This window comes from Typopeltis vanoorti, chromosome 2, assembly GCF_054136105.1.
Source record: "Typopeltis vanoorti isolate ZY-2024b chromosome 2, IOZ_Tvanoo_1.0, whole genome shotgun sequence".
Lineage (NCBI taxonomy): Eukaryota > Metazoa > Arthropoda > Arachnida > Uropygi > Thelyphonidae > Typopeltis > Typopeltis vanoorti.
This window is the reverse complement of record NC_143550.1, coordinates 66,831,392-66,847,372: the sequence shown is the minus strand read 5'-3', so window position 1 is coordinate 66,847,372 and position 15,981 is coordinate 66,831,392. Positions and strand designations below refer to the sequence as shown.

The following is a 15,981-nucleotide window of genomic DNA, read 5'->3' as shown; positions in this document are numbered from 1 at the left end:
TGCTATGTTTGGACCCAAGGCAAGGGTTCTAGGAGAGATTCTGAAGAAGATGCTGGCCACCAGATAGCACATAAAACCTAAAACAATGACAACAGCTTTAGAAGGCTTCCCGATCATTTGGAGGTACAAGTAGTGGTATGCAGAGAGTGAGCAATGTCAAGCCCATGTTATAGCATAGAGGCTAGATGCTCAGTGTTTAAGAATCCGACTATAAAATAAAATTAAAAGATTTTTATAAGATTGATGCAGGGTAAATGTTTCAGCTGTGTGATAGTGATGGAAGAACAAGAGGTCATCCCTGGAAATTAAGGAAAAGTGTGGTTAACAAGGGTGTGGAACAAAGTTTTTCGCCTGTAAATGAATTCAAGAAGAGATATGATAGATATTGTTTTGATAGTTTGGGTCTCCAGCGATGAATCTACTGACTCCATGGAGATACCCATAATAATAATAACAATAATAATAAAATACTTAAAAAATCTTAAAAAAAAAAAAAATCTCTTTCATATTTGTGGTATATAAACATCAATGTAAATGAAGTGCATCATCATTTACATCACCTACAGATATCTTAACCCAAACTACCATTCCTTCTGCCAGAAGAGTGATACGATATTTCTTACCAGGAGATGTAAATCTTGAATATCCTCTTCTTGACCCTTCTCTGCCTTAAAATTTCCTAGTACTATTATGTATCTCTGATCTGCTTGTCTGCTGCTCATCCAATCCTGAAAATCATTTATCCATGACTATTTTCTGCAATCCAACTATGAATGCTTTCTTCTTTTCCTTCACTGCCTTTTTTTAATTTGAGTCCACTATGGTATTCTGATTTTTCTATCCTTGCAGACAACCTCACCAACATACCTCTCTGGTTGAATCTGTCAATGTTTTTTTTTTTTTTTTTTTCTTCCCAGGGTTTGTCACAGAATCTCCAAGGTTTGGTTCTTGTTTTCAATCTCTTTCATTTTTTTCTTGAATAATGTTTTGAGTATTTGAGTCCTTTACTGCTGACGTTTATTTTATCTGTTGTTATACTACTGAATTTAATTATTGCTTCTGTGAGACTATAATATTTTTCTAAGAAGTTTAGGGTATCTTCATCGATTTGTTTCTGTTTTAATATTCTTAATAAGGTTACTCTGTTTATTGTCTCTGTTTAAAATCTATAAAACAGTAATAGATATTTTTGTTATGTTCCCAGTATAATTCTGCTAGTCTTTGAATTATGAAGATCTGATTGAATGTGGAGCGATTCTTTCTGAAGCCTGCCTGTTCTTCACTAAGAATGATCTCATATGTGCTCTTTATTCTGTTCTGCAAGATTCTTGTAAATATTTTGTAAGCATGGCTGAGTAATGTGATTGGTCTGTAGTTTTTACAATTTTTCTTATCATCTTTCTTGTAAATTGGTATGATAATTCCTGTTCTCCAATCTTCTGGTATTTCTCCTGTTTTAATGATTTTGTTGAAAAGTGTGGTAAGGAATTTTAAAGTTGTTTGCTTTCCTTCTTTCCAGAGTTCTGATGGGATTTGGTCTATCCTTGGTGCTTTGCCAGATTTCATTTGCTTTAGAGCATTCTCCACTTCCAATGGAAGGATCATTAAGGTGTCATGTCTTGAGTTAGTGTGGGGCTTTGTTATTAGGTAGTTATTGCTTTCATTCTTAAAGGTTTCTTGGTAGTGTTCCATCCATATTGCCTTTATCACATTTGGATTTCTTTTAGCTTTTATTTTACAGCTTTTATTTTGAGAAAATACTTTTCCTCAAAATAAAAGAGCAACCTGATTAACATTCCATGTTCATAAATTCTGAATAAAATGCTAAAATCTTTACTTATTGCATACTGTATCCACACCTACTACATTAAGTTCTGAGCAACTTACCTGCCCAACAGCCTTTCCACATGCTTACAATAAAACAGGTGTCGAAACAGCATTTGATAACATGCAAGAACCTACAAAGAATTGAAAAACAGTATAAAATATCTATACCAGAAACTGCTTCAAATCAAAACATATAATAATTTTGCGTTATGAGTATTCTAATAAGAGTTCTCATATGATCAAAATTGAGAACATTGTAATCGTACAGGAAATTATATAATATCAAACATATTCAAAGCTACGCAGTCAGCGTCTGTCCTGTGCACTTTTCCATATACTGGCTATAACAATTTGAATAAATAATGACCATATCTCATTGTATGTACAGTATTGTATGTGCACATTATTGTCAAATTACATAATAATTAAACTTCACTTAGTTTCTTAAATTAAAAAAAAAGCAAATAATAATTTTGGCATAATATTTTCCCATGAGCTAGAGAGGTTGGAATTGCAAAAGATCTTCAATGAATCATTTTGTTTTTTTATTGCACAACACTTTGCAGATACAGAAATCCATCATTTATCTGATAGCATTGAAAAATCTCTTTTTTGATCACAGATTAGAAGGATAGTTATCTGAAGGAATGCTACACATAATGTGGAGAAGCACCACTTCTGGGGCTATGGAATGCTTTTCACATTATTGTCAAATTACATAATAATTAAACTTCACTTAGTTTCCTAAATTAAAAAAAAAAACAAATAATAATTTTGGCATAATATTTTCCCATGAGCTAGAGAGGTTGGAATTGCAAAAGTCTGTGCAATATCGTGTGGATTCACGTATAAGCATAAAACAGGAAGGAAAGAAAACAAGTGAAATAGCTGCTCATGCAACAGAAAAACCACATACCATAGACTGAATGCCATCTATATAAGGCGCACTTCACCTATATTATATTTTCACATTTCGTTTCTGACTGTATGGTTTCAAAATGGCTGCACACATTGTAAGGATTTTTTATTCACATCTATTCAATTAAACTCATTTATGAAAGAAAGATCAGTCATTCATGGTTTAAAGAAAAAATAAATCTACATAGATGATATTTGTTCTTTTTTTAATATCATCCATGCTATAAGATATATCATTCATTCATAACTTCATTTTACAAGATATTTCATTTCTGGTTTTTGTTAATTTATATTTTCCTTTTTATATAACTGCCTTGTTATTGATTGGTTTAATTTTCAAGTGTTTTTTTCTTCCATTCTAATTATTTATTCATTTATTTTTACTGTGGCTTCCATTCATGAAGAGTTGTAAGCCTACAGTACATTAGCACCATGAGTTTTATGGATTTTTTCCCTATATTTTATTAATTTATATACATCATCATCATCGTCAAATTTCTGACATGTACCCTCAAGGGGTGTACAGGATATGATAGTACCACATGAAAAATTTACATCATTACTAACTTCCTGTCTACAATTTTCCTTCAAATCAGTGTGTTACTTGTCAAGACTCCAACATTACCTGATCTTATACTTCTATCGTCTAAGGCACTTTGTACCGTATCAATCCACCTATATCTTGGTCTTCCTCTGGGTCGTTTTCCTGCCAACCTGGCAGAGAACACTTGTTTTGCTAATCTTTTCTCTCACATTCTGTTCAAGTGACCACACCACCTGAGATTAGCTCTGCTAATGCATTCCTGGATGCTGACAATGTCAAGTTCTTTCTTAATATCTTCATTTTTAATATGATGTTGCCATTGATGCCATCTGTTCACGCCTCTAAATTTTCTCAGGATTCTCATATTTGTGGTCTCTAGTCTTTGGTCAAGTGTTTTACTTCTGACTCAGCTCTCAGATCCATAAGTTAAAACTGGTTTGAACACTGTCTTGTATACAGCTAATTTAGTGTTCCGACTAATTTCTCCCTTATTCCATATGAAGTTATTCAATTGACTTCCTACCATACCAGCTTTGTTGATTCTGCTGTCTATTTCCATATTTAATTTACCGTCTTCACTAAAAATCGTGCCTAAGTAGCTGAAATGTTTTACTTGTTCCACAGGTTCATAATTCACAACACAGTTGATATTTTCAACAATTCTACCTATTTTCATTGACTGTCTTTTTAATGCTCACCTTCATACCATATCTATTACAACAGCTATTCAATTTAGTCAGGGAATCTTTCAAACTTGTAGCGGATTTATTTAGAAGTATAACATCGTCCGCATAAAGCAAAGAGCTGACATTAACATCTCCAATTCTGATATCATGTTCAATACCACTTTACTTCATAATGTGATCCATATAAATAATGAATAACAGAGGGGATAATGTACATCCTTGTCTCACATCAGATTTAACATTAAACCATCTTCCTGTACTTCCTTCAATTCTAACTGCTGACTTACAACTCAAATAAAGACTAAGTATTGCTTGATATAATGCCCCATTTATACCATATAACTGTAGCGTATTGAATAGCTTCTCTCTTGGTACCTTGTCATATGCCTTTTCCAGATCGACAAAACTTAAATACAGATCTTTGTTATATTCCCATGCTTTCTCCACTATTTATCGTAAAGTGAAGATCTGATCCTGACAACCTCTATTTGGCCTGAATCCAGCTTGTTCTTCACCAAGCTTTTCTTCCACAATTCTACTCAACAGTTCCTCAAGTATATAAATCTTACCAGGAACACTCAGTAGGGAAATAGTTCTGTAATTCTCACATTCAGTTTTATTTCCCTTTTTATATATGGGTACTATTAGAGCTCTACTCCAATCATCAGGAATTAATCCCTCTATCCAGGTTTTCTGAACTATGCAGTGCAGCCACTGTAACCACTATACTTCAGCATTTCTGTTCGAATATCATCTACTCCTGCTGCCTTTCCACATTTCAAACCTTTGATGGCTTTTTCTACTTCAAGTATGGATATGTATTCCTGACTGTATGCCTGTTGAGTGTTTTTTACCACTGTACTATCACTGCTTGTTTCATTTAGCAATTTTTCGAAGTAATTACTCCATACTTCAAAGATTTCTTTTTTTTCTCCTGTTTTCATGTAACCTTTATCATCTCTAACTCCTTTTTACACCACTTTTTCCTCCATTTCTAAGCTTCTTCTTCAACCTCCAGAATATCTTACCACCTTCTTGATATTTATTTTCTATGTTCTTGCCAAAGTCCTTCCATGACTTTTGTTCAGCTAGTTTTACACAGTGTTTAGGCTTTCTTACATTTGTCTCTGTATTCTGTAAGAGTAAAAGCTGACTTATTTGCCAGGAACTTTTGATATGCTTTCTTCTTTTCCTTCACTGCCTCTTTAACTTCCTGTGTCCACCAGGGAGTTCTGATTTTTTTATCCTTGCACACAACCTCACCACATGCCTCTCTGGCAGAATCAATCAATGTTTCCTTCAGAGTTTGCCACTGAATCTCCAAGGTTTGATTCCTGTTCTCAAACTCTTTCATTTTCTTTTCAATAATATTTCTGTATTTTAGTCTACAGTTCACATTTGAGAGCTGCTCGACTTTTATTCGCTTTAAAATTTTCTTACATGTTATTCTTTTCAATATGAAATTCAATTTTATCCTGCTCAAGACTAAATAGTGATCACTTCCAATTTCAAATCCTCTGTACACTAGTGTCCTGCACCAGGGAGAAAACATCACTATCAACAATAACATAGTCAATGAGACTTTTCTTATTCCTTGCTTCTTCTCTCCATGTGAATTTGTGCACATTTTTTATGTTGGCACATGGTGTTAGTAATAACCAGTCCATGTCCTGAGCAGAAATCCAACAGGTATTTGCTATTATTATTAGCTTTGCTCTTTTCTCCAAATGTGTCAGTTGCTTTTTCCAAAATATTTTTGTATGTCTGACAATCATTTCCTACTGTGTTATTTAGATTCCCAACAAGGACCAACTTTTCCTTTTTCATTGTGTCAGTTGCTTTTTCTAAAACATCGAAAAATTCCTCCACTTCTACCTTAGTAGAACCTTCTGTTGGACCATAGGCACAAATAAGTCTCATTGTCCAGCAGTTCCCTCATTCTCATGTTTGCCCACATCGCTCTACTTGAGACTGCCTGCCATTCAAGAAGATTAGCCTCGTATTTTGTGAATACTATGGCTACTCCTTCTTTTCCTTGATTGTCATTTCCTGAATATAACATTTTGTATTTATTGCTCAGTATATTAATTTATATATATATATATATACAGGGTGTTCGGGATAAATTTGACATATTTATAATTAATTATATTTTTCCGTAAGTTACATGTATTAACACACACTTCTCTTCATTTAAAAGTTTGGACCCTTCTTCATTCATATACAAGATGTCAGAAAGGATGGATAGCTGGAACCCACCTGAATCATGGAAGAGAATAACTTGTATCATGATGATTCGTGCCCGCCATCAAAATAAGGATATTACGACTGCTGCCCAATGCTCCCTGAATACAGTAAAAACAATCAGGCATGAACTACAGACTTGCAATGGTGACTACGAGGATGTAGCAAGAAGAAAGATCCCTAGCAGACGATCTGATTGCGTTCGTACAGCAGAATTCCTCGCAAATCTGCAGGAACAGGTGTTGAAGAACCCTGGCATTGGAATTCGGGCTTTGTTCGTGGAGTTGCTAACCGTAGTCAAGCCCTGGATAACAAGGGTAGCCAATGGTAGGCCGTATGTATGGCAGCAGGATTCGGCCCCTTGCCACACCTCTGGGAAAAGTCAAAAATGGTTGTCTGAAAATTTCTACGACTTCACCAGTTCAAATGTTTGGCCTCCAAACTCCCCAGACCTTAACCCCATGGATTATTTTGTATGGGGCGCAGTTGAAAAAGACACCAATCGCACTTCCAGTAATACAAAAGCCCAGTTAATGGATAAAATTAAAACAGTTTTTGCGGCCCTTACCAGGGAGACTGTAGCATCAGCTTGTTCGAGGTTCCGAAGCAGAATTGAAGCTGTGATCGATGCTAATGGTGGTTATTTTGAGTAAATCTTGTTGATAGTATTGTAATTAACTCTGCCTGTAATGTTTTTTTGTCAATTCATTAAATTTAATAGACACAAAGAAGATTTTCTTTTTCCTTACGAAACTGTCAAATTTATCCCGAACACCCTGTATATATATATATATCAGTGGTGCCACGTGCTCATTTCAGTTGGGTGTGCTGTAATGTGGGTTATGCAACCCATGTTAGAAATTTCACGTCAATTTGACCACATGCATGGGTGTGCGTCCACAAAAAATTTTCTGGGGGGGGGGGGGGGGGGCAAAGCTTGGAGCCAAAGACAGATAATTACATCAATAAATGTCTTTTAGCATTTTTTGACGTAATTAGTTGTGAAATGTAAACTATAAATACATTATTTTCATTTGACACTGATTTTAATGATCTTTAATTCTTGGGAAAAAAAAGTATTCAGAATTAATACAGTTTTTGCACAATTTTATATATAAAAAAATTGTGGAATTTTTACTTGATCCGGGGGGGGGGGGGGGGGGGGGAGAGTGCCATGCATTCTTAAACTTACATTAGCTCTCTTTTGTTTTTCTTCCGTTACTTCCATACCGAACGCTCCTTTGTTGTTTTCATTACTTCGATACTGAATGCTCTCCCTCTGTCAGCTGTCAATCACCCATGAAACTCCTCGGCAAGCATGCACACTCCATGAAAGTGGCAAGGAAGAAGTTATGTATAATGGCTGACGTGTCATCTTCGTTAGCGTTACGAGAATGTCTTTACAAAACACAGCACTTAATAATTTTAAACCACAATAAAATTTCTGAAAGTAACACAACTATCCAAATCCAGTAAGTACATACATTTTTTTAAATGCTTCACATTTCATTTTGACAAAATAACATCAATATCATGCACATTGCAAGTGCCAACAATACGTATTATGAAATCAAAACTAATAATGTACTAACATAAACATTTAAAAAACAGTCATAATTTAAAATTATGAATATTTTTACGCTGGTATTTTGTTGTAGATCAACAACGTCTTATAATACACTGCATATTCATTTTTATTCAGGAATAGATATTTTTTTACTGTCTGTTGTTTCCAAAGACTAGAATAAAAATGTCTCTATACCGTTAAAAAACTTTGCAACCTCAGCAGATGCTATACTGCACAAGCAAAAGAAAAAACAATTAGCATTTATCTCCTAACATCCACTCTCAACTTTTCAGTTCCAGAAAACATGTGTAACAGCTGTTTGTAATACAGCCATCAGATACAGAAAGTGCTCAACTCATGACAAGGTGACAACATTTAATTGGATTGGTTGACACAATAACCAATCACAGCTGGTGCTGGGTGAGCTCAGAATGTTAGTTCACCCAGTCTCACCTTCTCAGCAGTTTAAAAATAATAAAACGCTAAGAATTTGACCCGATGCGCCCTCTTTACATCTTTTCGAAGGGCTCAAAGGTGTATGCATTTTGAAAGAATACCCAAGTTATTAACGCGAATGTGAAGCAATGTTTACGAGTCTAAAAGTGCCCTCTTCATGAAGTACTAACACTTTATTACCCTCGTGAGGAGGAGAATGAAGCATTAGAATATTGTGCTCAATTTTAGGAATCGCGCGAAGTCTGCAAATAATTGGGGGAGTCTTTAATGAGAATAAATGCAAAAATTTAATATTGGTGATACTGATATTTCGTGGATGAGCACCGCACACCTGGAATATTTGCCCGATATATATATATATATAAATTTGTGGACAAGTCCAGAAACCCTGCTCTAGAGACCAATACATCCATCCATTCTCATTTGTCAAAAGATGGATTTAGTCCACTAATTATAGACACTTTAATGCAGCTGGCTTGCCATTCCTCTGATGTATCCCTCTAAGGGTTGGTATTTATGTCTGTAGATGTGTATTCACAGGGCCAGTTTGCCTATTTGTAGAGGATGAAAAACCCAAGTTTCCAGGAGGAAAAAACCTTGCCACCTCTGTATGAGACCAGCTAACTCACCTTCAGCTGAAAACTCTTATAAAGGTTCTTCACATGCAAGATGGGATTTGAAACTGGGTCATTCCAACCAATGGGCTTCGTCTATACTGGCTAAGCTATGGAGGCTTCTCTAGAGACCAAACATGGAACTTTTTTTTTCAAGTCACTTTAGGCCTCCAATAAGCAAGGAGATGATATTGTATTTGGAAAAGTACAATATCATCAGCCAACCAGGTCAGCCAAACTATTTACATGGTTTATCAAATTTTCTCTTATAATTTATATTACACAAGCTAACTTTAATGTCAACTCATTTTCATACTAGACAAAAACAGAAGAAATTATGTCATTAAGCAACTTAACTTCTGAAGACAGGCCCTCTTTTAAAAATTTAAAAGATATTTAAATACAGGTATCCCTTAATTAACACGATTAATTAATCCCTCGATGTTACCACGTATATCAAAATTGCGTTAATCAAATATAATAATCAATGGTAAAAATTACAATTCATCCATGATCCATTATTGTATTAATAATTCGCTTTATGTGGTACTCTTTTAGGAAAGATAAAAAATGAATGCAAAGTAAATGTTTAATAAATGCTTGTACCTACATTAGTTACTGCATTTTTTTTATCAAAAAAAAAGTTATCAAGGTTTGAACAGTTTTAGTTTTTTCCTATCCGCATAAATTCATATATTCGATAACAAGCAAAATAACTCTCTAGACCTCAGCAAACAGCATTCTTCGATTAACATTTGGATCCATATCCATTACTTGCAGCTTAAGCGATTCTAAAATGTGAAATATTCCATCCAGTTCTTTGATTGTTATCTCCTTTGGAACCTCATCTTCACATCATTTGTTCATTGTCTTCATATGTGTGTTGTTGTTCAATTTCAAGAAGATCGTTGTCAGTGAAAGCTTTTGAATTTGAATCCAATAATTCTTTAACATCTTCTGCATCATCTGCACGGTTAGCCTAGTGGCTTTGCACTTTGCAACCATATGCCTGGGGAAGGAGTGTCCTAGGTTCGATTCCTGTCGACAACGTGAGGAGCTTAAGGATTTTCCTCAGCCATAGCCAGGTTAGCCGGTCTTGAGCGTGGACAGCAGGGTTTTTTCTGCCAGTTTATCTAGGGTTTTTCATCCCGAAAAGCAGGCAAACCGACCCCCCCTGAACACATGCTTTGACAGACATGTGATACCACCGGGAATAAGGAGCAACCAACCTATTCTGCAGGATTATCGGTTACGGAAGGTTAGCGGTAAAGGTGTAGGCCTGATGAAAGCATAACATACAATGACCTTCTGCATCAACACCATCAAAACCAAGGTCTTCCCCAATTGAAACGATTCCTTCAACCACATTGTTCACAGGATTTTGAAAAACACCTAAGGCATTAGTGCATTCTGGCAAAAGGTTTTCCGAACAGCTCTTATGCAGCTAGAAGATACATGCTCCCACTAGTCATGAATGTTTTCAATTGAGTGTTTAATGCTAAAATTTTTCCAAAATTCATAACCTAATTGCATTTTCTCCAGTTGTTGTTTCTACTGCTTTTCAGAATATCTTTTTAAGAAAATAGGCTTTGAAAGTTGCAATGACGCCCATGTCCATAGGTTGTAGCAATGATGTCGTATTTGGTGGAAAAAATAAAACTTTCACATTCTCACACCGATCATTAAGAGAGTTTGGGTGACCAAGTGCATTATCATCAACGTCATCATGCTCATAATTTTCTTTCTCTTGGCCAGGAAACACTCCTTGAGGGTTGCATGTTTTTGCATAGTAAATTTAAAGATGCGGTAATTAAAACTCTTGCCGCAAATATCAAGGGATTGTCACAATTAGGTTTGCGGCATTAATCAAATCCTGCGTTAAGCAAGGGATACCTGTATATAGAAAATATATAGATATTTTCATTTCATTTTAATTAAGTTTAGTCTTAAATTTGTGATGTTCTAATTATGTAATAAGTAGCAGTCAGTAGTGTAGGCTATGTAGGAATGCTCTACTAAATGGAAAGCTTGCCATGAATATTTATATTAATACTTCACAAGGAACAACATGAACCTGAAGGTCAGACAATTATAAATAGCTGAAGTCTGTTGAGGTTAGGATGATGTAACAATACTTCACAGTTCTTCTGAAAAATAAAAAAGCTGCTCTTATGTGGGACTTCATCCTTTATTTTCTAAAGAACTCCGTGCATAGAGGTAATTGTATATTCTGTGAAACTAGACTGTTCTGGTTTGTGCACTTGATGTAATTTTCATGTTCATTACGATGAACAGCTGCTGATGTATCAGACTGACCAAATTAAGATAAACCAGATTCTTCTTATGGCTCTGTAGCCTAAATGTGCCAGGCCTTCATCCCTACCAATCCAGTTTATCCTTTATTTTCTAAAGAACTCCGTGCATAGAGGTAATTGTATATTCTGTGAAACTAGACCGTTCTGGTTTGTGCACTTGATGCAATTTTCATGTTCATCATGATGAACAGCTGCTGATGTATCAGACTGACCAAATTAAGATAAACCAGATTCTTCTTATGGCTCTGTAGCCTAAATGTGCCTAGGCCTTCATCTCTACCTATCCAGTTTAGATTGCAATATAGTACCACTATATTGGCTAATGGTAATTATCTGGCTTGTTTTTTTGGTTTTCCTTTTGGTCTTTTATTGAAAATGTAACCATTTATAGTCTTCTTAGGAATACAGTTAGCTTCCATTTGAAAAACGTAGATTACCCAATGCAACTTTTTGAACTATTATAGATATTATTTTTAAGGTTTTCTATTCAAAAGCTAAAATAATCTCTCCAATCTTGCCACAAATATCCAGGTTTCACATTTGTAACAAAACAAATGGATGAATTATCAGTTTATATATTAGTAACTTTTTTTTCCCCCAACGAATGTCTCTTGCCCTGAATGCAGGCTGTGTGAGAGAGAGAGAAAATAAAAGACCTGATTATTTTTCTTTATTCAATTCTGACTTTCAGGTGATAGCCATCCACCAAAAAGACCACTACTGCTGTTGGTAATCATCAACTCAGATGATTTTTTCCCTCACTTTCACTTAAGCTTTAATTTTGCCAGATGTTAAGCAAGTTAGGTATTAAATATTTAGAAGTTCATCATCGTCATCAATTTCCTGAAATGTATCCCCAAGGGGAGTTCAGGTTACTATGACAGCACTACATGATTAAGTTTACATTATTATTAATCTCTTATTGACAATTTTCCTCCAAATCAATCTATTACTTGTGAGCACTCCAATATTGTGACATCTAACATTTCATACTTCTAAGGCACTTCTGACTGAATCAACCCACCTAGATCTTGGTTTTCATCTGAATCTATTTCCTGTTATCTTGGCATCAAACACCCATTTTGCTAACCTTTCCTCACCCATTCTATTTAAGTGGCCAGACCACCCCAGATTAGCTGTGCTCACACATTCTTGAATGCTAACAATGTCAAGTTCCTTTCTAATATCTTCATTTTTAATATGATTCTGCCATTGATGATATCAGTTCACTCCCCTAATTTTTCTCAGGAACCTCATATCTGTGGTCTCCAGTTTTTGATCAAGTGCTTATTTCTAACCTAACTCTCAGATCCATAACTTATAACTGGGTTTAAACACCATCTTGTATACTGCTAGTTTGATGTTTTGACTAATTCCTCTCTTATTCCATATAAATTTATTCAACTGGCTACCCACCATACCAGCTTTGCTTATTCTGTTGTTGATTTCTGCCAGATTTAACCTGTCATCTTCACTAAAAACTGTGCCTAAATAGCTGAAATATTTTACTTGTTCTATAGGATCTCTATTCAAAATACAGCTAAAGTTTTCTATGCTCCTGCCTATTTTTATAGTTTTGGTCTTTTTATTGCTGATTTTCATGCCAAATTTGTTAGCTGCTATTCAATTTGGTCAGTGAATCCTGGAGACTTGTACTAGATGTGCTTCAGATTACATATTCATCATCTGCATAAAGCAAAGAGCTAAGTCTGAAATCTCCAATTCTAATATCAAGGCTGGTGATGCCACTTCCTTTCATAATGTGATCCATATAGATGATGAATAAAAGTGGAAATAATGTGCATCCTTGTTTTACCTCTGATTTTACATCAAACTATCTTCCTGTATTTCCTTCAATTCTAACTGCTGACTGACAACTTAAATATAGATTATGTACTGTTCTATATAATGTTCCATTCACCCCATATAACTGAAGTGTTTTGAAAAGCTTTTCTCTGAGCACCTTGTCGTATGCTTTTTTCAGATCTACAAAACTTAAGTACAGATCCTTATCATACTCCCATGATCTCTTGACTATTTGTCTTAAAGTGAAAATCTGATCTTGACAACCTCTATTTGGATGTACGCAGCTTGTTCTTCTCCAAGTTTCTCTTCCACAATCCTTCTCAACCTCTTTTCAAGCATTATTATTATTACATAACAACCCCAGGAAGCCGAAGGACTCATCGAGGGAGGGTATCTATTCTACAACTCTGCCTCCATCAACTACAATGAACCACAACTAAACCAACGCCATGTATTGTCCACCTTTTCTTAACCAATGCCACCAGTATTTTCACAGACAATCATAAACATCCATGCCCTCAGCAGGATTCAAACCCACAACCTTTTGGCTGGTGAGTGGATACGCTAACCACTTGGCCAACCAGGCCAGCAGTATGCTTGCATAAATTTTACCTGGAACACTAAGTAGAGAAATTCCTCTGTAATTCTCACATTCAGTTTTATTCCTTTTTTTTTCTTTTCTAGATGTGTACTACGAGAACTACTCCAATCATTAAAATTTTGACCTTCTGACCAGGCCCCTCTGACTTTACATTCCTCCCGAAAAATTTCTAGTATGGTTGTCACTGCAAGGTTCGTTTAATGGTCTTTCAAAGTAATTACTCCAGACATCTAGGATATCTTTATCTTCAGTTTCCATGTCACCTTTATCATCTTTGATTCCTTTTACAGTATTCTTTCTTCCATTTCTAAGCTTCTTTAATAGAATCCAGAACGTTTTGCTACCTTCCTGATATTTATTTTCTATATTCTTACCAAAGTCTTCCCATGACTTTTGTTTAGCTACTTTTACACACAGCTTAGCTCTCTTACATTTCTCTCTGTATTCTTTTAGAGCATCTGCCAACTTATTTGCTATGAACTTTTGGTATGCTTTCTTCTTTTCCAGGAGTGCATCTTTAAATTCTTGTATCCACCATGCTCTTATACCTCCCTAGCTGAATCAATGAATGTCTTCTTCAGAGTTTGCCACTGAGATTCCAGGGTTTGGTTCTTGTTTTCAATTTGTTTAATTTTTTTCTTTAATAATGTTTGTACAGTCGAGTTTGCAATGCACTTGTAAAAGCTGCTCAACTTTAATTCTTTTTAAAACTTTCTTACATACTGTTCTTTTCAATGTGATATCCATTTTTATCCTGCTTGATACTAAGTAATGGTCACTTCCAATTTCAAATCCTTTGTACACCCTTGTATCCTGAACGATCATGATGATATCACTATCAACAAAGAAGTAGTCAATGAGACTTTTCTTCTGTCTTCTCTCCATGTGAACTTGTGCACATCTTTATATTGAAACATGGTGTTAGTAATGATTAGTCCATGTTCTGAGCAGAAGTGCAATAAATGCTTACCATTATTATTAGCTTTGCTCTTTTCTCCATTTTCCAAAAATGTTCCCTTATGCCTGGTAGGATTAATTTCCTACTCTGCTGTTTGGATCTCCAACAAGGACCACTTTTTCCACAGCTGTCTATTTTAATGACTGAAAAAATTCCTCCACTTCTTCCTTGTAAAAACTTTCTGTGTCACCACAGGCACAAATAAGTTTCATTGTCCATGTTCCCATTTTGAAGTTTACCCACTCTACTTGAAACTGCCTTCCAATCAAAAAGTTTATCTTCCTATTTTGTGCTGAATTATCACTAATCCTCACTTTCCTTGATCATTATTGCCTGAAAATAGCATCCTATACTTATTATTTAGTAAGATCTGTTTTTGTCTTATTTGTCTCAGTAATGCAAATTATATCCATGTGGTACTTTCCCAATTCTTCTGCAAGTTCGATTTCCTTTCCATTAATACTGCTTATAATGATGGTTCCTGTCTTCAGTTTTTTCTGATGTGGACTTGGAGCTTGTTACAGTAGCTGACTTTTCACTTTCTGCCCTAGTTCCCTGACAAAAACAGCAGTGGGTCACGTTTAACTGGGTGGCATCCTAGCCAGCATGAAATCTCATCATGTTGTACCATCATATGCATTTATGGTTTAAGCCAATAGGAGAGTACAATTTGGTTGACTAGGTCTCAAATTGCTAGTCCATCCTCATTCATTCAGTGTCCAGTAGATATGTACTAACAGGGTACACCACGTGAAGGTGATGATTGGATATTAGGTTAGAAGCCATGGTCGGGTCTCTGCATTCCTGAAAGGCGACGTGGAGGTCTCCTCCCAGTTATTTAGCTTTGACCCTTAAGAAGTTTATCTGAAAAATTTAACTGTATTTAAGTAAACAAATACTGAAATAGGGTGCAGTCACTTATAATACCAGAAAAATCAATGTTTTCAACACCATAATGTACAGTCCAGTCTCACTAAAGCAAAACTTACAGGAATCAATGGAAACAGGTTGTTACAGTGGACGATTTGTTAATGAATTTATAATGAATTTCTTTTACAATTTCAGTGATGGAAGTTTGGATAGACCTGATAAGCAGACTGTCAATGGGAACATATTTCATATACACCAAAAGGCCAGTTTATTAGGTATATGTATATCATCTATGGAATGCAATGCATATATAACAGGGAACACACTCTAACAAATCAGGGAAAACACTCTGACATAGACAATATAAAATAGGTTGGTAGGTAGGTAGATTTGGTTATCATTCTGGCCTGCTCTCACAAATAGTTGCATATACAATTTACTGTGTTAATGGCATAGTCTAACTTTGAAGAGTATGCATATTACACTGCCAGAGTGCTCACACACAGTATACCAAGAATGGTCTGACAATGACAAATCATCCAACATAAACAGTCTCGTGGAAAGAAACAGCTTTT

General features: G+C 35.3%; 1 protein-coding gene across 2 annotated transcripts in view; it reads right to left on the bottom strand.

The window, feature by feature from the left end:
• LOC150109125 (gamma-tubulin complex component 2-like) overlaps window positions 1–15,981 on the bottom strand; it is a 491,041-nt gene that overhangs the window by 52,972 nt on the left and 422,088 nt on the right. For both annotated transcript variants that reach the window (XM_090405736.1, XM_090405742.1), the window contains exon 22: window positions 1,888–1,958. In XM_090405736.1, coding sequence (XP_090261862.1) covers window positions 1,888–1,958 — 71 coding nt within the window. The remainder of the gene's footprint in view (window positions 1–1,887; window positions 1,959–15,981) is intronic.